Source organism: Gopherus evgoodei, chromosome 1 (genome assembly GCF_007399415.2).
Source record: "Gopherus evgoodei ecotype Sinaloan lineage chromosome 1, rGopEvg1_v1.p, whole genome shotgun sequence".
NCBI lineage: Eukaryota > Metazoa > Chordata > Testudines > Testudinidae > Gopherus > Gopherus evgoodei.
In genome coordinates this window covers 163,935,348-163,955,119 of record NC_044322.1, presented here as the reverse complement: position 1 = coordinate 163,955,119, position 19,772 = coordinate 163,935,348, and the positions used below count along the sequence as shown (strand labels likewise).

Genomic DNA, 19,772 nt, shown 5'->3' with positions numbered 1-19,772 from the left:
TTAATGTATATTTTATTCTGGAGAGAAGACTAATGATAACATTGTACACTTGCCTTCCTAAAGTAATCAAATGAATGGACCATGTGAGAGGGAAGCTTAATTTCCAGACCATGCATGTGTGATTTAGTCTAGATCAACAAACTGTTTTTTATGTATGTAAATCATAAAGAAAAAGAGAGTGCATAGTCACACACCTTCAGCGTTCTTGCATTTTTTTTTGTGTAGAACTGTTATCCATAAGCTATTTGCTTTTTTTTGTTTTTGTTTCTTAACTCTCTCATTAATTTGTGATTATCTTAAATTTATTTTGAAGGATTTAGCAAAGGCTGAAGACCAGTTTAACAAAATAATTGAGCAGTATCACAAGGAGAGATTTAATTGCTTGGCACATTATGGAATTGGAAAAGTATACTTTAGACAAAACAGGTTTGTATAATGTAAAACTTCATTTTTATTAAGCTTGGTGCAGAGACAAATGAACTTAGATTTAGTCTATAAATGAAGATATTTGTAACAAATATCCTTTTCTTTAATAGTTAACCCTTTCTCCACTACCATGCACATCGTACAGTCTTTAATTTCTGGTGGCTTTCAGTTTCACAAGCACAAAGCATTACATTCCATGTAAGACAGTTGCATGAAATAGCTGTAGAAGTTGTGACCTCACTGTCTTGTATGTGTTTAAAATTTAGATTTTCAGATGCTATACATCAGTTCATGAAATCACAGACCATGATTAATCGTAAAATTGTACCTGGAATATTAACTTGGCCCACAACATCTGTTGTCATTGAAGAGACTCGGACTGAGAAATTACAGGTAAATATAAGTATCATTCCCGTAAATCAGAGAATTTCTATATGAATAGGAAGATGCTGATTTAATACAATTTCACTCAGCTAATGAATCTTGGATTTTTATAGTATCACCAGTCACAAGAAGGGAGAAGTAAGGGTCCTCAGAATCTTCACCCCAATTGTATTTCTTGCCAATTAAAATATCCTCACCTCAAGCCCCATTTTGTAAAGAAGTGGGATCTGTTCTCGTAGTACCAAGACAGCACTGCTTGAATGGGCTGGGCTCCCTTCTGAATGTACTTGGTTCCTAAAACTTGGTATCTAGGTAGGGCTTTGAGCTTTAGTACTTTTTTTGGTAGCGTATTGTGAAACTACACTGCCAGTGTTGTCCAAGTGTTAGTCGATCAGTTAGTTTTTTAGCACTTAGAAATTTAATGCAGAAAAATTTCTGTAATACATTGGACACTATCAGTAAAGAAATCATAATTTAATAAAGAATGGAAGCACTGAGAAACATGAAATTAAGTAATAGTTACTTTGTCCGTTTTTAAAGCCATCTTTTGCTAGGGGTTTAGCAACACAATTCCCAGTAATTTTAGTGGGAGTAGAGTCGTTGTGTTTCTTGTTCAACCTTGAAAATCTCAATCGTTAGCTTTAAGATTGTATTTCCCATTGAAATAATAGAAACAAAGCTATTTTTTCATTCACAAATACTATCCTTAAGTTGAGATAGAACTATTAGCATGTAATATGATGGTCTGGCCAAGCTGTATTCTCCTGAGGGAATTCTGTGCCAAACAACGAAAAATTCTATGCACAATATTTTAAAATTCTGCATATTTTTTGTCAAACACCACATTATAATCATGCCAGTTTAAATTATTTTGGTAATTTATTTCAAAATACTTGTCAGCAAGTATGTTTGTAACAATACAGATAAAAAAGATTCAGGAAGTGTTTTTTGACAAATAGATTCCTTACTAAGCATATTAATACAGAATTCTGAGTAATAATTCATTTCAACTACAATACAGAAACATTTTTCCCACACCCCCTCAGAAGTGCAAAGTCTTGGGGGAGTAAAATGTAACAGGAGCTGAGGGAGAGGGAAGTAATTGCTGGGAAGGAGCCTGGAAGCGAACCTGGAGAGATGTTGGGTGTGGGCGGGAGAAGTATGGAACATGGGCTTGTGGGGGGAGGGGGGATTTTAGGGAGTTGGGGAGCCGCCTCAGTGCAGATCCTGGCTGACCTCTAGCCTTTTCCATTCAGTCAGGCACATCTGCCCCTGTCCCCGTGTACTCCTGCACTCCCACTTCCCATTCAGCCAGGCATATCTGCACATGTCCCCATGTGGCCCTGCACTCTCCCCTCCCCCATCCTTATGTGGTTTTGTACCCCCTACTCCCATTCAGCCCTGTCTCAGTGTTGTCATCCCACTAGTTCCTGTGCCCTTATTGCAGTCTACCCCCGCCACTAGCCCTTCTGAACTTCAGTCTGTGTGGCCCCCCAAGCAACCCCATATGCCCTGCTCTGTCCGCCCCCCCATATCTAGGCCTCCTCACCTGGCCTTTCGAGCAGGGCATTGTGAGGAAGGCAGCCTATGCCTCCTCTCCGTGGTTGGTTGCTCCAGCCTGTGAGCCATTGGTCCTTGGTGAGCAAAAGGTGTAATTGTAACATGACTCCTCTCAAGGCTTCCTTTTGCATCCCCCTCAGAATCAACCATGGAGGGGAGGGAGGATTTTTTTTTTGCAGGGGGGACGACATTAATTCTACAATTGCGCAGTGGCGCAGAGTTACTCCAGGAGTACTGTATGCAGCAAGGATATGCATTCCTCACTGACACCTGTAGAAGTATGAAGAATTTGTGAAATATTTTGCAGCTTCTCTGACTAGTGGTCCTATAAAGGTAGCCAGCCAGTCAGGCAGTGGCATGGACAGCTGCAGCGGCACAGGAGCCAGCAAACAGAGCTGTAAACAGGGGAGTTTGAGTGGGAGTTTACAGGGGCAGTTTGGGGGAAGACTGAGAGGCAGGCAGAGGAACACACAGGCTACTGAAGGGAGTGTGCAGTGTTCTAGCAGTGTCTTGGTGTTGGGGGGTTGTTTTGCTGTGGCAGTGGTGTTTTGGGTTGGTTTGTGTTTCACAGATTTACAGGATTTAGGTGGGAAACCTATGACAGATACAGAGGCAGCAGTTGTAGTGACCCGAGCAATGGAAGACTCAATGAAGATGACTGGACGTGGAAGCTGCGCCATGTACATGATCCTGGAGGGGGTACCCGAAAAGAGTTTTGTCTGCATGAAATGCCGCCTGATAGAGCTGATGGAAGAAAAGATCCGAGGATTGGAGATACAGGTGGAAACTCTGGTCGAGTTTAGAAGGGGGTTCGAGCAGATGATGGAGCAAAGACATGATGAGGCTGAAGGGAAAAGCTCAGACTTGCAGATGGAAACAGGACCAAACAACACTGAGGGGAGACTGCTGGGTGAGGAAAGTGGACGGTGGAAGCGTGTGACTAAGTGAACCAGGCAGAGGAAAAGACGGGCTAGTGAAGGAGCAATAGAGCTCAGGAACAGGTTTGCGGAGTTGGAAAACAAAGAAGGGGCACAGCAGGTGGTTGCTGAAGGTGAGAGGGAAGGAAGAAGAGAAGAGCAGCTAGCCCTATAAGGAAAGGGGAAGAGTCAATGGAGATGACACTAAACATGAACCCGAGGAGGATATGGGATGGGTTGCAGAGGATTGCAAGGGTGAATAGGAATCGAGAGGACTTGCAGCCAGAGGGAACAGGGGATAGACCAGTAAATCGCACCGTCACCAGGAAAAGGCAGGTCTACGTGATTGGGGACTCCTTACTGAGAAGAACAGACAGGCCGGTAACCAGAGCTGATCCAGAGAACAGAAGGGTGTGCTGTCTGCCTGGTGCTAAGATACAGGCTGTGGACCTGAGGCTGAAGAGGATCCTAATGGGAATGGGAAAGAATCTGTGATTGTCCTTCATGTGGGAATGAATGATACAGGTAGATTCTCAGTGGAACATATCAAGGAAGACTATGCCAGGCTGCAACATCCGACGAAGTGGGTATTCACCCACGAAAACTCATGCTCCAATACATCTGTTAGTCTATAAGGTGCCACAGGACTCTTTACTGCTGGTGCAGGAAGTGAAACTGGATATTATAGGGATAACAGAAACATGGTGAAATAGTCGTCACGACTGGAGTACAGGTATTGAAGGGTATGTGCTGTTTAGGAAAGGACAGAAATAAAGGCAAAGGTGGTAGAGTAGCATTGTATATCAATGATGAGGTAGACTGTAAAGAAATAAGAAGGGATGGAATGGATAAGATAGAGTCTGGGCAAAAATCACATCGGGGAAGAAAGCTACTAGAGCCTCCCCTGAGATACTGCTTGGGGTGTGCTGTAGACCGCCCGGATCTGATTTGGCTATGGATAGAGACCTTTTTAATGTTTTTAATTAAATAAATACTAATGGGAATTGTGTGATCATGGGAGACTTTAACTTCCCAGATATAGACTGGAGGACAAATGCTAGTAATAATAATACGGCTCAGATTTTCCTAGATGCAGTAGCTGATGTATTCCTTCACCAAGTAATTGCTGAACCAGCAAGAAGGGATACCATTTTAGATTTGGTCTTGGTGAGTAGTGAGAACCTCATAGAATAAATGGTTGTAGGGGACAGCCTTGGTTTGAGCGATCCTGAGCTAATTCAATTTAAACTAAATGGAAGAATAAACAAAAATAGATCGATGACTAGGGTTTTTGATTTCAAAAGGGCTAACTTTTAAAGAATTAAGGAAATTAGTTAGGAAAGTGGTTTGGACTGAAGAACTTGGGAATCTAAAGGTGGAGGAAGCCTGGAATTACTTCAAGTCAAAGTTGCAGAAACTGTCAGAAGCCTGCATCCCAGGAAGGGGGAAAAAATTCATAGGCAAGGGTTGTAGATCAAGCTGGATGAGCAAGCATCTCAGAGAGGTGATTAAGAAAAAGCAGAAAGCCTACAAAGAATGGAAGATGAGAGTGATCAGCAAGGAAAGCTACCTTACTGAGGTCAAAAAATGTAGGATAAAGCGAGGAAAGCCATGTAGAGTTGGACCTTGCAATGGGAATTAAAACCAATAGTAAAAGGTTCTATAGCCATATAAATAAGAAAACAAAGAAAGAAGAAGTGGGACCACTAAACACTGAGGATGGAATGGAGGTTAAGGATAATCTAGGCATGGCCCAATATCTAAACAAATACTTTGCCTCAGTCTTTAATGAAGTTAATGAGGAGCTTAAGGATAATGGTAGGATGACAAATAGGAATGAGGATATGGAGGTAGATATTACCACATCTGAGAGAGAAGCCAAACTCGAACAGTTTAATGGGACGAAATCAGGGGGCCCAGATAATCTTCATCCAAGAATATTAAAGGAACTGGCACATGAAATTGCAAGCTCATTTGCAAGAATTTTTAATGAACCTGTAAAAGCAGCAAAGAATCCTCTGGCACCTTATAGACTAACAGACGTTTTGGAGCATAAGCTTTCATGGGTGAATACCCATTTCGTCAGATGCATGTAGTGGAAATTTCCAGGGGCAGGTATATATATGCAAGCAAACTACAGATAATGAGGTTAGTTCAATCAGGGAGGAAGAGGCCCTGTTCTAGCAGTTGAGATGCGAAAACCAAGGGAGGAGAAACTGGTTTTGTAATTGGCAAGCCATTCATTGTTTTTGTTTAATCCTGAGCTGATGGTGTCAAATTTGCAGATGAACTGAAGCTCAGCAGTTTCTCTTTGAAGCCTGGTCCTGAAGTTTTTTTGCTGCAGAATGGCCACCTTAAGGTCTGCTATAGTGTGGCCAGGGAGGTTGAAGTGCTGTCCTACAGGTTTTTGTATATTGCCATTCCTAATGTCTGATTTGTGTCCATTTATCCTTTTCTGTAGAGACTGTCCAGTTTGGCCGATGTACATAGCAGAGGGGCATTGCTGGCATATGATGGTGTATATTACATTGGTTGACGTGCAGGTGAATGAACCGGTGATGGTGTGGCTGGTCTGGTTAGGTCCTGTGATGGTGTTGCTGGTGTAGATATGTGAGCAGAGTTGGCATCGAGGTTTGTTGCATGGATTGGTTCCTGAGCTAGAGTTACTATGGTGCGGTGTGCAGTTACGGGTGAGAATGTTTCAGGTTGGCAGGTTGCCTGTGGGCGAGGACTGGCCTGCCACCCAAGGCCTGTGAAAGTGTGGGATCATTGTCCAGGATGGGTTGTAGGTCTCTGATGATGCATTGAAGGGGTTTTAGTTGGGGACTAGTGGATGGCCAGTGGAGTCCTGTTGGTTTCTTTCTTGGGTTTGTCTTGCAGTAGGAGACTTCTGGGTACACGTCTGGCTCTGTTGATCTGTTTCCTTATTTCCTTGTGCTGGTATTGTAGTTTTGAGAATGCTTGGTGTAGATTTTGTAGGTGTTGGTCTCTATCTGAGGGGTTAGAGCAGATGCAGTTTCACCTCAGTACTTGGCTGTAGACAATGGATCGTGTGATGTGCCTGGGATGGAAGCTGGAGGCATGAAGGTAAGCATAGCTGTCAGTAGGTTTTTGGTATAGGGTGATGTTAATGTGACCATCGCTTACCATCACTTGGGTGGCAGGCCAGTCCTCGCCCACAGACAGCCTGCCAGCCTGAAACATATTCTCACCAGTAACTGCACACCGCACCATAGTAACTCTAGCTCAGGAACCAATCCATGGAACAAACCTCTATGCCAACTCTGCCCACATATCTACACCAGCGACACCATCACAGGACCTAACCAGGCCAGCCACACCATCACCGGTTCATTCACCTGCACGTCCACCAATGTAATATATGCCAGCAATGCCCCTCTGCTATGTAGATTGGCCAACCTGGGCAGTCTCTACGGAAAAGGATAAATGGACACAAATCAGATATTAGGAATGGCAATATACAAAAACCTGTAGGAGAGCTCTTCAACCTCCCTGGCCACACTATAGCAGACCTTAAGGTGGCCATTCTGCAGCAAAAAAACTTCAGGACCAGGCTTCAGAGAGAAACTGCTGAGTTCAGTTCATCTGCAAATTTGACACCATCAGCTCAGGATTAAACGAAGACTGTGAATGTCTTGCCAACTACAAAACCAGTTTCTCCTCCTTTGGTTTTCGCACCTCAACTGCTAGAACAGGGCCTCATCCTCCCTGATTGAACTAACCTCATTATCTGTAGTTTGCTTGCATATATATATCTGCCCCTGGAAATTTCCACTACATGCATCTGACGAAGTGGGTATTCACCCGCGAAAGCTCATGCTTCAAAACGTCTGTTAGTCTATAAGGTGCCACAGGATTCTTTGCTGCTTTTACAGATCCAGACTAACATGGCTACCCCTCTGATACTTAAGTGAACCTGTAAACTCAGGGGTTGTACCATATGACTGGAGAATTGCTAGCATAGTTCCTATATTTAAGAAAGGGGGGAAAAAAGTGATCCAGGCAACTACAGGCCTGTCAGTTTGACATCTGTAGTATGCAAGGTCTTGGAAAAAAATTTGAAGGAAAAAGTAGTCAAAGACATTGAGGTCAATGGTAATTGGGACAAAATACAACATGGTTTTACAAAAAGTAGATCATGCCAAACCAACCTGATCTCCTCCTTTGAGAAGGTAACAGATTTTTTAGACAAAGGAAATGCAGTGGATCTCATTTACCTCGATTTCAGTAAGGCATTTGATATGATTCCACATGGGGATTTATTAGCTAAATTGGAAAAGATGGGGATCAATATGAAAATTGAAAGGTGGATAAGGAACTGGTTAAAGGGGAGACTACAATGGGTCGTACTGAAAGGTGAATTGTCAGGCTGGAGGGAGGTTATTAGTGGAGTTCCTCAGGGATCGGTTTTGGGACCAGTCTTATTTAATCTTTTTATTACTGATCTTGGAACAAAAAGTGGGAATATGCTAATAAAGTTTGTGGATGACACAAAGCTGGGAGGTATTGCCAACACAGAGAAGGACCGGGATATCATGCAGGAAGATCAGGATGAACTTGTAAACTGGAGTAATAGTAATAGGATGAAATTTCATAGTGAAAAGTGCAAGATCATGCATTTAGGGATCAATAACAAAAACTATTGTTATAAGCTGGGGAGGCATCAGTTGGAAGTAACAGAGGAGGAGAAGGACCTCAGAGTATTGGTTGATCACAGGATAACTATGAGCCGCCAATGTGATATGGCTGTGAAGAAAGCTAATGCGGTCGTGGGATGCATCAAGCAAGGTGTTTCCAGTAGAGATAAGGAGGTATTGGTACCGTTATAAAAGGCGCTGGTGAGACCTCATCTGGAATACTGTGTGCAGTTCTGGTCTCCCATGTTTAAGAAGGATGAATTCAAACTGGAACAGGTTCAGAGAAGGGCTACTAGGATGATCCAAGGAATGGAAAACCTGTCATATGAAAGGAGACTCAAAGAGCTTGGCTTGTTTAGCCTAACCAAAAGAAGGCTGAGGGGAGATATAATTGCTCTCTATAAATATATCAGAGGAATAAATACCGGGGAGGGAGAGGAATTACTTAAGCTCGGTACCAGTGTGAACACAAGAACAAATGGATATAAACTGGCTATCAGGAAGGTTAGACTTGAAATTAGATGAGGGTTTCTAACCATCAGAGGAGTGAAGTTCTGGAACAGGCTTCCAAGGGAAGTAGTGGGGTCAAAAGACATATCTGGCTTCAAGACTAAGCTTGATAAGTTTATGGAGGGGATGGTATAATGGTATAGCCTCATTTTGGCAATTAATTGATCCTTTGACTACTAGCGGTAAATATGCCCAATGGCTTGTGATGGGATGGGATGTGAGTTACTACAGAGAATTCTTTCCTGGGTATCTGGCTGGTGAGCCTTACCCACATGCTTAGGATTTAGCTGATCACCATATTTGGGGTCGGGAAGGAATTTTCCTCCAGGGCAAATTGGCAAAAGCCCTGGGGGGGTTTCGCCTTCCTCTGCAGTGTGGGGCATGGGTCACTTGCTGGATGGTTCTCTGCACCTTGAAGTCTTTACACCATGATTTGAGGACTTCAGTGGCTCAGACACAGGTTTGATACAGGAGTGGGTGGGTGAGATATTGTGGCCTGCATTGTGCAGGAGGTCAGACTAGATGATCATAATGGTCCCTTCTGACCTTAAAGTCTATGATTCTATGTAAAGGGGGTGTTTTTAAAATAAAGTTTATACTTGGAAAAAAATTACTCTTTTGGCTCTGAAAATGTGGTGTCTGTTTCACCCTAAAAACATCCAAATTTTATAAATGCAAATAGAGAGGTGTTTGATCTCATTACTTGGTTTTTATGTCTGAGAAATAATTTATTCTTTGGGACAATGTGATATCTCTATTTGGGATTTTATTTGATGTTTTATAGTTGATGTTGGAAAATTTCATTGTGGAATGCAAGTTTCCTCCAGAGCCAGATGCAGTTTGTTCTTATCAGCAGTGCCATGGACATTCGAAAATTCAAATCTATTTTACTGACCCAGACTTCAAGGTAAACTTATTTTTTAAAGGGTTTTGGAGATTAAACGATTTGCTGGAGTTATACAAGTTTTATGTGAAACATAAAATCTTAATTTTTTGTTGTTGTTGAATGGTACTTTTTTTTCTTTGAAAGCATAAATTCCTATGGTCTTCAAATTTTAGGGTTTTATACAGATTACTTGCTGTCAGCAGTGTAAAGTGGAGTTTCACATCAGCTGTTGGAAAAAGATGAAAACTACAATTTACAGTGATAAAAATGACAAGGTAAGACCCATGTCAAACTTCTATTTAAGTATTGATTATTAACTGTATTCCAGGGGTGTAGCTGTGCTAAAGTTATTAAGATGAGTACAATCCTGGAGCCTTAACATTTCACCTGTCCTGTGGGGAACATACAGTCTGTGTTGCAGGCGTAGGGAAATCCTGCAGGCATCAAGGTATCTATGGAGGACAGGGATATTTATGTAGAGGCTCAATGTGTCTGTTCTATTTACCTCTTACTTTATGGATGCTTGATTCCCTTAGATACCTTGCTATTACAGCCTCCCCATCAGCTAATACTCCAAAACCAAAAGGGTTTAACTTTGCATAGGGAGACTTGGCAGAAGATAATGGTGGCAATCAGTATAATCTTCTGTTGGGAAATCGCAGCAGGTTCGGGATGGGAAAATGAGGCTGTTAACATCAGGAAAGACCCTTTCTCAATCCATAGAGCACAAATTCTGTGGTCAGAAAATGGGAGGATTTCATCATTGCTTTGAAGAATAAAAGAGTATGTGCCATGAGTGACTGCTCTCATCTTTTTGATCCCAGCCATTTTATGCCATGACTGGCTTCTCTCAGCTAAATGCAAATAGAGGCCTAAGCCTTTAGTGATGGTCTTAATTAGCTTGGTCAGCTCAAGTTCAGTATACACAATAGCATTTCTATACAAAAGCACAGAGATAGTGCATCTTTCCATTTGATTGAAAACAGAATTTTTTTTTTCTGCATACCTGATCTTCCCCAACAGGATTTTCTTCAAGAATCATGCTTCACTCCTGATTGTAAAGGCCTCATTTCAAAAATTGTTATCTTCAGTTCTTCTGGTCTCGTGAAATGTGAGGTAAGTAATTAAACTTCAGTGTGAAATGAGAATCAGTTTTTAAAAACAAACCCTCATCTTGCAATTAAGATCCACTGGAGGCTTGTACAGTGTTACTTACTGACAGTGCAGTTACATAATTTCACTAGGGGATCACAACACTACATAGCTCAATTAACTTTTTTAGTCCCCCCCCTCGAGGGAGGTGGTGGTGTGGTTGTGGTTTTGATACCTATTTTACAAATGGGTAAAAAGAGACAAAGGGTAAAGTGATTTGCCCTTGGTGAGATAGCAAGTCAATGTACTGTGTTGACCTTACTACAAAACCACAGGTAAATTGGAATGTTTTAAATATAAGCTTCTTACGTTTATTATAAGACCTTGATACACAAATGTAATTTAGTGGAAGCTTCATAGAATTTTCATAGTACAATAAGTATGAGGTGGTCTGGCTGTACTAGTTTTAACATCCATGCTGTCTCAGATTCCTTGCACCTAAGTATCCCAACTTGTTTTGGACTGGTGACGTACTGAAACGACTGACTGTTGTAGGAGCAGGATTTCTGCCTGTTGAAGTAAATCCAATTCTTCGAGTATGAACCTCTTGAGCCCTTGATTGGAGATTTCCTATTAGCAGTGTCTGTTTGGTCCATGTGTGCACTTGATACGACCTTGTGTCACACACAGATGGTGTATAGAGCTGTAGTAGTGAAATGTCTGAGTTCTCCTCTACCACCTCAGCCTGAGACTGAGTTCTAGCATGTCCACCTCAGCATGTGCTACATGAACGACATGGCTACAATTACATGGCATACTGTTGTTCTTAGTTTAGTATTTCTATTTAGCATTAGCTGTTGTCAGTATAGGATTAGTTAGATAGTAGTGAGAGAGTTTTTTTTTTTTTTTTTCTCTCCCTTTTTTCCTCCTTTTTTCTGTGGAGCTTATTTGACCTGGCTGGACATGTCTGGCTCACCCAGTTTCAAATGCTGTCATTCTTGTCGGGAGGCTATTCCTATTAGCGATGACCAGTCTAGGTATATCTGTTGCTTGGGAGAGTCCTATATCTCCCAAAAGTGTAACTCTTGTCTGACTTTCAAATCTACAGCACAGGAGAATTGGGAGTTTGATCATATGAGACACTGGGAAATAATTGTAAGGAATGCTTCTTCTCTATTGTGACCTTCTCTGTCAGAATACCTTTCCCATGAACTAGTTGTCTATCTATATAACCAAAGCTTGCAGTTTTATATGGCTTGAGCAGCCCAGGTGGCTGCATTTTTTTTTTTTTTAAATTCAAGCTATTACATTGTTGACTTCTGCAACATCAAGTGTCATTTTTGTTTTTATTGTTAAGAATATTGCTTTAGAACTCAAATTCAATTAACGTGGTGTCATTTTTTTGTAGTTTGAACAAAAAATCCCCAAAATTAAGGATCCACCAAGAGCCAGTGTTAAACAGAAATGTTCAAGGTAAGATTTATAGGATTAACAGTAATTTAAATTTACAATAGGATGGGATTATATATTTCAGAAATTGCTGAAGTACTCCAGATATTTTAGAGAGGTGATAGTTTCTTTCTTTATGGCTCTGGCAAGGATTCAAATGATTATTTGATTCATCTGTGTTCACTATGTTACTAGAAAGTTGACAAACTACAGGGAGTTCAGAAAACAGCATAAAATATTTTAGGGATTCCTAATTTGATAGCAGGATGAAAAAGCTAAATGTTTACAAACATGATTAAATCAGAGCTCATATTGAGCTGGTACTAGGTAATAAGTCTTATTAGCAGTTCTGTAGTTGGCAATTTCTAAAGAACTAAGTTTTCGTTTTAAAAAACAAAACAAAAAACCTGAAAAACCACTTTATTTGCATTTATATAGTGCTGGTATGACTCTCAATGGGAGTGCTATTGTGTGACAAAAGACCCTTAATAGTCTGCTAATGGCTTCTTGCTTAACATGCAAGCCACAAACTGCCAGAGAGAGCAGAAAAAAAAAATTCTCTCTGGTTCCCTTTTAAAACCAACTGTTTCTCTCTGCTAAAAAGCCCTTAGCAGAGAAAAGAAAATTATAATATTCCTACTGGCTTCTGGATTCTGTCTATATCCCACCACTGCTACACCATATCATAACCTTAGTCCCAGATTTGGACCTTAGCGTCCAAAATATGGGGGTTAGCATGAAAACCTCCAAGCTTAGCTACCAGCTTGGACCTGGTACCTGCTGCCACCACCCAAAAAATTAGAGTGTTTTGGGGCACTCTGGTCCCACTGAAAAACCTTCCCTGGGGACCCCAAGACCCAAATCCCTTGAGTCTCACAACAAAGGGAAATAATCCTTTTTCCCTCCCCCCCTCCAGGTGCTCCTGGAGAGATACACAGACACAAGCTCTGTGAATCCCAACAGAGTGACTCCCCCTCTCCGTTCCCGGTCCTGGAACAAAAAGGACTTTCCTATTCCCCCAGAGGGAATGCAAAATCAGGCTAGCCAATTCAACACACACCGATCTCCTCTGATTTCTTCCTCCCACCAATTCCCTGGTGAGTAAAGACTCAATTTCCCTGAAGTAAAGAAAAACTCCAACAGGTCTTAAAAGAAAGCTTTATATAAAAAAGAGAGAAAAAATACAAATGGTCTCTCTGTATTAAGATGATACAATACAGGGTCAATTGCTTAAAAGAAATATGAATAAACAGCCTTATTCAAAAAGAATACAAATCAAAGCACTCCAGCACTTATATTCATGCAAATACCAAAGAAAAGAAACCATATAACTTACTATCTGATCTCTTGGTCCTTACACTTAGAAACAGAAGATTAGAAAACAGAACTACTTCTCCAAAGCTCAGAGAAAAGCAGGCAGCCAGAAAACAAAGACCTCAGACACACAATTCCCTCCACCCAAAGTTGAAAAAATCCGGTTTCCTGATTGGTCCTCTGGTCAGGTGCTCCAGGTGAAAGAGACATTAACCCTTAGCTATCTGTTTATGACAATGGCCGTGAAGAAAACCTTCAAAATATGAATCAATGCAAAGAGTCTTCTCTTAATCTCTATACAGAGAGAATCAAAGGTCAAATTAATTCCTGTAGTAATTCCACTGGTTTCCATAAAATTTGAACTAATTCTTCTGAAGTGCAAATTGCTCCATTCATCTCAATAGGCTATTAAATCTGAAGCTAATTATAATTATTTAAGATTGGTAAATGCCGATTCACTGCTCACAATCTTATCACAAACAACCTGGGATTCCGGGACTGTGAGTGGAATTGAGAACCATCTCTTCCCCTTCATTCTGCTCACCAATCTGACCCATGGCCTAAGTAGCTATGAAGGGAGGGGAAGGAAGAAAAGGGAATTTTGCTGCCTTTCTTGACATATGTATGTTTTGCTTTGAGTGATGGTCCATTTTGTATTCCACTGTGGGATATACATGCACCAGAGGCCAGAGAATTTGAAAGTAGTGTCCATTGGTCTATGAATGCACTCTAGTTCACCTCACGCCTCCAACTGAGGGGATAAAGGGTAGGGTCGTCCAACTGCCTCTCCAGTTCCTTCTCACTGCTACATGGTACAGGTTGGAACCATTAGTGTCCACAGCTTCAACTTTGTCCCATAAATAATTACTTTTGGGGGAATTCTGCGCCAAAAAATTAAAAATTCTCCGTGCAGTATTTTAAAATTCTGCATAGTTTATTTGTCAAAATAACGCAATATAAAAACACCAGTTTCAGTTATTTTGGTAATTTATTTAAATTACAATACAATGGATGGGGAGAATGGGTGTGGAGCGCATTGGAGAAAATCCCCAAACCCTATTTGTATAATAGTAATAGTTAGGTTTGACTCTTTATTTCTAGTTATTAGTCAACAAATATATGCAGCCATATGCTCAGTATTACATCATAGGCAGCTGAAGAGCAAGTGAGGGCTGGGGAATTAAACTCACAATTTATATTGGCTACCATCTCCAGAAAAGTCAGTAGTAAACAGTTAATGGAACACATTTTTGATAAGAAAATTTTTTTCAGTCCAAAAATTTAGACCAGTTCTAATCACTAAACCACCATAAGCATTTATACTACTATATTGTTATTTACAATAATTGATGTCTCTCACAGCACCTCCCCACACACACGCACACACTGATTTATGTCTTCGCTGGCTGCTCCAAGCTGCTGGGGAGGAGCAAGTGATTGTTCTTGCGACTTCTCTGCTTCCCCTCAGAAATCATTTTTCTGCGGGAAAGCAAAGCAATCTGCAGACAATATGAATTCTGTGTCCGCACTGTGGCGCAGAATTCCCCCAGGAGTAAACAATAAATAACTTAATTGTAAATTGTTAAGTTTTAATAGTTTTAGCAAATATAACAATTCTAGTAGCTTTAGTGTTAGATTAGTCTATCAGGGTACCCACCTCATCCTGTACCCTGTTCAGGTATTACATCCAGGACCCAGGCTTCAAACTCTGTTCTTCCTGCCCATGATCCTTCTCTGTCAGTGACAGCCACCAGCACTGCCTGTACTGCTTTGGGGAAGCTCACATCACAGCAAGGTGATTAGCATCTCTTCAGCCAGAAGACAGATGAGTCCCTCCATACCCGGAAGGATTAGTGCTGCCCTCCGATCGCTGGGGAGATACACACCTGGTCCTAAGAGGAAGTTTCATTGCCCATGGGCTAAATTGAGGTATATGGCTCACCAGTTATTCTATCAGAGGTCCTATGAGCCACCACATAAGAGAGAGAGTGTACAGAAGTCCTGCTTCCCTACGTCCTCCACAACAGGTTTTGCATCTCAGTCTCAGCCATCAGCTCGATGTTATCTTTGATGAGAGCTTGAGAGCCACTAAGCCCACCACCTCCTGACTCCAGCACACCATTCGGGGTTTGTCTAGATCTCTTTTTCAACAGCTGAAGTGCAATAACAATAGACAAGTGGGTGCTGACTGTCATCCACTCTGGCTGTGTGATAGTTTGCATCACTACCTCCCCTGAAACCCTCCTCCCTGTCCCCCTTTAGGGAACTCTCTCACAAGAATTGGATCACACAAGAGGTGGATTCCTTAATGCAGAGAGGAGCAATAGAACACATTCCTCCACAATACCAAGGGAGAGGGTTTTACTCAACCTCCTTCCTAATACCTAAAAAGAAGAGTGGTTGGAGACCAGTCTTCAACCTCCACCATCTCAACCACTTTATTCGCAAACTCAGATTTCTCATGTCAGATTAACAGCAATAATTCTGTCTTTAGAAAATGGCATGTGATCCATGGCTCTCAATATGAAGGATGCTTGCTTTCACTTAGATATCCACTCCACCCACAAGTATTTTCTCAGATTTATGGTGGGCCCCAACTATTTTCAGTACAAGATACTCCCCTTCAGAATAGCAACTGCACCCAGAGTCTTTACCAAGATATTCTCAGTTGTTGCAGCCCACATTTGACGTCATGGCCTTTTTGTCTTTCCCATACCTTGATGACTGGCTCCTTGCTGCCACACCTGGAGGGCCTATGGATTGAGTTGAATAATGCTACACTTGCGCTCTGTACTGGGAGTCAGCATAAACATGGAAAAATCTGCTCTTGCCCCACACAATCTCTAGACGCCATTGGGGCAACCCCAAGTTATATCAGCGCAAGGGCGTACCTGCTCACAGACGGGTTTCAGACTATGAACAATATCATAGGTCACATCACAAACTGTCCTCAGATACCAGGCAAAACATGTCTGTCCCTAATTGGTCATGTGGCCTTGTGCACTTACATCATCCTATTGGCAAGACTTTATCTTTGTTGCCTTCAGGTATAAACCGTCATTCCATGAACCACATGGTGATAGTTTCTGGCAAGGTATTGCCGTCCTTCCTATGGCAGACAGATTCTCATTAAATATGCGTGGGGTCCCCTTTCTCTCTTCCTCTCCAGACAGGACCATCATTATGGATACATCCCTACTAGGTTGGGGAGCCTACGTGAACAACCACACAGCACAATGGGTTTGAACATCTGGATAGGCCAGGATGCACATCAATATCCTGGAACTACAGATAGTATGGAAGGCTTGTGAGTTCTTTCTTCCATTCATTCCCATCACCATGTCCTTATAATGTCAGACAACACTACAACAGTCTTCTACATCAACAAAAAAGGGGGATTGAGGAAGAGGCCTCTGGAACTGGTGCCTTAGCAATCAAATCACCCAATCAGCAGTTTACCTCCCAGGAAAACAGAATGTGCTCACAGACTGTCACAGACATTTTGCAATCGATCATGAGTGGGAGGAGGCTTCATGATGTGGTACTTTGCAACATTTTCATTCTGTGGGGAAATCCCAACCAGGGATCTATTCACCTCTCAAGTAAACAGTAAATGCACTACATATTGCTCCAGAGGAGCCCTAGGTCACCACTCCCAGGGCGATGGTCTCCTTCTTACTTGATAAGATCAGGTTCACCTATACCTTCTCTCCACCAACCTCCTGCCATGAGCTCTAGGCAAGATCCCACTGAACAGAGTGAGGGTCATCCTGATCACCCTCTTCTGGTTTCTCAGCCTTCTACACATGTTGTCTCACCCACCAATCTTTCTCCCAATGTTTCCTGAGCAGCTGAGGGCACCACCACATCCACCTTCTCAAGGTTACTCAGTTTTCACTCACCCACTAACCAATAGGTTCTAGAAAAGGGTTAATAAGAACCTTCCCACCTGCTCAGATGCTTGCATCCCAGTGGGACCTGAATCTCATTCTCTCAGTGCTAATAAGCCCCCCTTTGAGCCTTTATTACACCACTACCTCGATATAACACCACCTGATATAACACAAATTTGGATGTAACGCGGTAAAGCAGTGCTCCGTGGGGGTGGGGCTGCGCACTCCAGTGGGTCAAAGCAAGTTCAATATAACACGGTTTCACCTATAATGCGATAAGATTTTTTGGCTCCCAAGGACAGCATTATATCGAGGTAGAGCTGTACTTGTTCCATGTTCCCTCCTTTCCATGGAAGTTGCCTTTCTTGTAGCCATCACATATGTGAGGGGGTTTGGCAAACTTGGAGCTCAAGCTTTTCCATACTGCAATACCCCTGTATTTTTCTGTTTCCCTTTCCTCTTCGCCCCAGGATCTAGCAACGATGGCAGATCCTCCATATACTGTATTTCATAAGGATAAGGTTTCTTTACCTCTACACCCCAAATTCATGCCTAAAGTCAGAATTTCACCTTAACCAATCCATACACTTACCTGCTTTCTTCTCAAAGCCACACACTTCTGCAGAAGAATGAAGACTCCTCTCACTCGAGCTTTGGCTTTCTACCTGCAGAGATCAAAACCAATCGGGAAATCCCGGAGACTGTTTGTTGCTGTAGCAGAAAGAGTTGGCGGACATGCCATTTCCACCAGAGAATCTTCAAATAGATATCTGGCTCCATTCTACTCTATCAGCTTTCAAACTCCAACTCCCCCCTCTCTGCCCCCCCCCCCCCCAAAAAAAATCCCTCCCCTGGAGTTAAGAGGTCATTCCACCATGGCTTAAGCAACGACTATAGCATCTCTTGAGGAGGTACATTATGCCCTGGTGCTGAACTCTTCTGCTGATGCCTCCTTTGGGATGGCAGTACTCCACTCAACCCTACTGTGTACATCATCACATCTTTCTCCTACTGTTTGTCAATCACCCACAGTGGTGTACAATAGGGACCATCACTCGACAAAGAAGAGAAGGTTACTTACTTTTAATTGGAGGTCCTTGAAGATGTGTAATCCCTGTCTGTATTCCAGTACTTGCCCTCCTTCCTCTCTGCTTTGCATCTTATCTGATTTGTGGTAGAGAAAAAATCGGAGAGGCGATATGTCCATCCCGCCCTTTATCCTTTCGATCGGAGGCACCAGGTGAACCAGGGTTGATGCGCAGACCAACAGGCATGACTTTCAAATTATCTGGCTCCAGGAGCATGGGTATGCATGCATCACCTGCAGTAGAATTCAGATAGGGACCACATATCTTGAAGACCCTCCTGTTACAGCTATGTAACCTGCTATTATGGAAGTTGAGCACTTCTAGCAGAGAATACAGCCGAGAGCAGTGTTTCTGAACAACCAGTCCATAGCAGCCTCCTTCCTACTGCCTGAGATTTCCCAGACATAGTTTAGAAAGGCAGGAAGCTGGTCCCTGATAAAAATGTTGAGAAATGCTGCATTAGAACATGAGTGGTCAATCTGGAGGTTGTAACCATTCAACCGGTCTCAGATTGTTAAGTGGGAGGAAGGAAATGGCTAGATTCAAGCTACATGGGAGGGGCACTACAGTATGGAAAAGCTTGAGCACCTCTACCCTAGAGCATTTCCTTGACTGAAAAATTCTATATGGATCCTAAGAAAATGCTGGTTAAAAACTGAATTGTGTATACAGGTTACGTTTGAATGTTCGATTTGCATGGTCTTGGCATTGCTGTAATATCTCTAAAGTAGTTTGCATTTATTGCTCACAACATATTTGACAGAGTGGTAAATACTGGTGCTTTATAGTAAGAGGATAAACTTGTTTGATTAGACAGGAACCCTGGGAAATCCAAACTGTAAATATGTATTGGACAGGTTCAGTATAGATCCTCAGTATTTTATTCTCCTTAATCTCGTTACAAAAGGAAAATTATCTGAAGTAATGAGATATTCATTAAACTGGTTTCATTTAGGTAGGAGTTTAGATTACTTGGAATATTAATTCCAATAATGAGAGATACATGTGTAAAGATGGATTTCTTGTGTTATTTAAGCTGGTCATAGGAACTTTTTTTTAACATTTATTTATAAATAATTCAACATCTTGTAAATGTTAGATGTAAAGATGGGCATGCTTGCTACATCAGAGTCTTTTAAAGTCAGCTCCTTCTAATAGATATTATTGTAAAATATTTAGGATATTCTGTCTACATCTACAAGCTTCAAATAAGTTGTTCAGTATGCCTGAAGGTAGATGGTCTCCATTACTTTTTAACTGAAGAAATAGCTATATTCAAATTTTACTTCTCTATGGTTTGACTAATGACTTCTACTGTGAAAAATGTATAATGTAAGCTGACAAATGTTCTAATAGGTGGAGTATGGTTTGTAAACTGCCAGAGAAAAAATGGTCTATTGATAGTTGAGGCTGATTTGCCTCACTTATCAGTTCCATTTATCAGTTCTAGGAAGCTAAAAATAAAAAAAGAAAAAAAATTGAAGAGAAAGCGTGTAAGAGAAGAAGCACTGAACTCAGCAAAAGATAGCATGGAAGAAAATAAAAGGGAAGATACTACATCTAAGTATGATAGTCATAAAGGTACGTGGAAGTTT

The 19,772-nt window shown here is 41.7% G+C and overlaps 1 protein-coding gene across 9 annotated transcripts in view; it reads left to right on the top strand.

Annotated features, from left to right (window-relative positions):
• The window catches only part of TTC3 (tetratricopeptide repeat domain 3), a 161,991-nt gene that overhangs the window by 86,717 nt on the left and 55,502 nt on the right, over positions 1-19,772 (top strand). For all 9 annotated transcript variants that reach the window (XM_030577844.1, XM_030577826.1, XM_030577810.1 and 6 more), the window contains 7 exons: positions 314-426; positions 693-819; positions 9,240-9,362; positions 9,515-9,616; positions 10,365-10,457; positions 11,842-11,906; positions 19,622-19,758. In XM_030577844.1, coding sequence (XP_030433704.1) covers positions 314-426; positions 693-819; positions 9,240-9,362; positions 9,515-9,616; positions 10,365-10,457; positions 11,842-11,906; positions 19,622-19,758 — 760 coding nt within the window. The remainder of the gene's footprint in view (positions 1-313; positions 427-692; positions 820-9,239; positions 9,363-9,514; positions 9,617-10,364; positions 10,458-11,841; positions 11,907-19,621; positions 19,759-19,772) is intronic.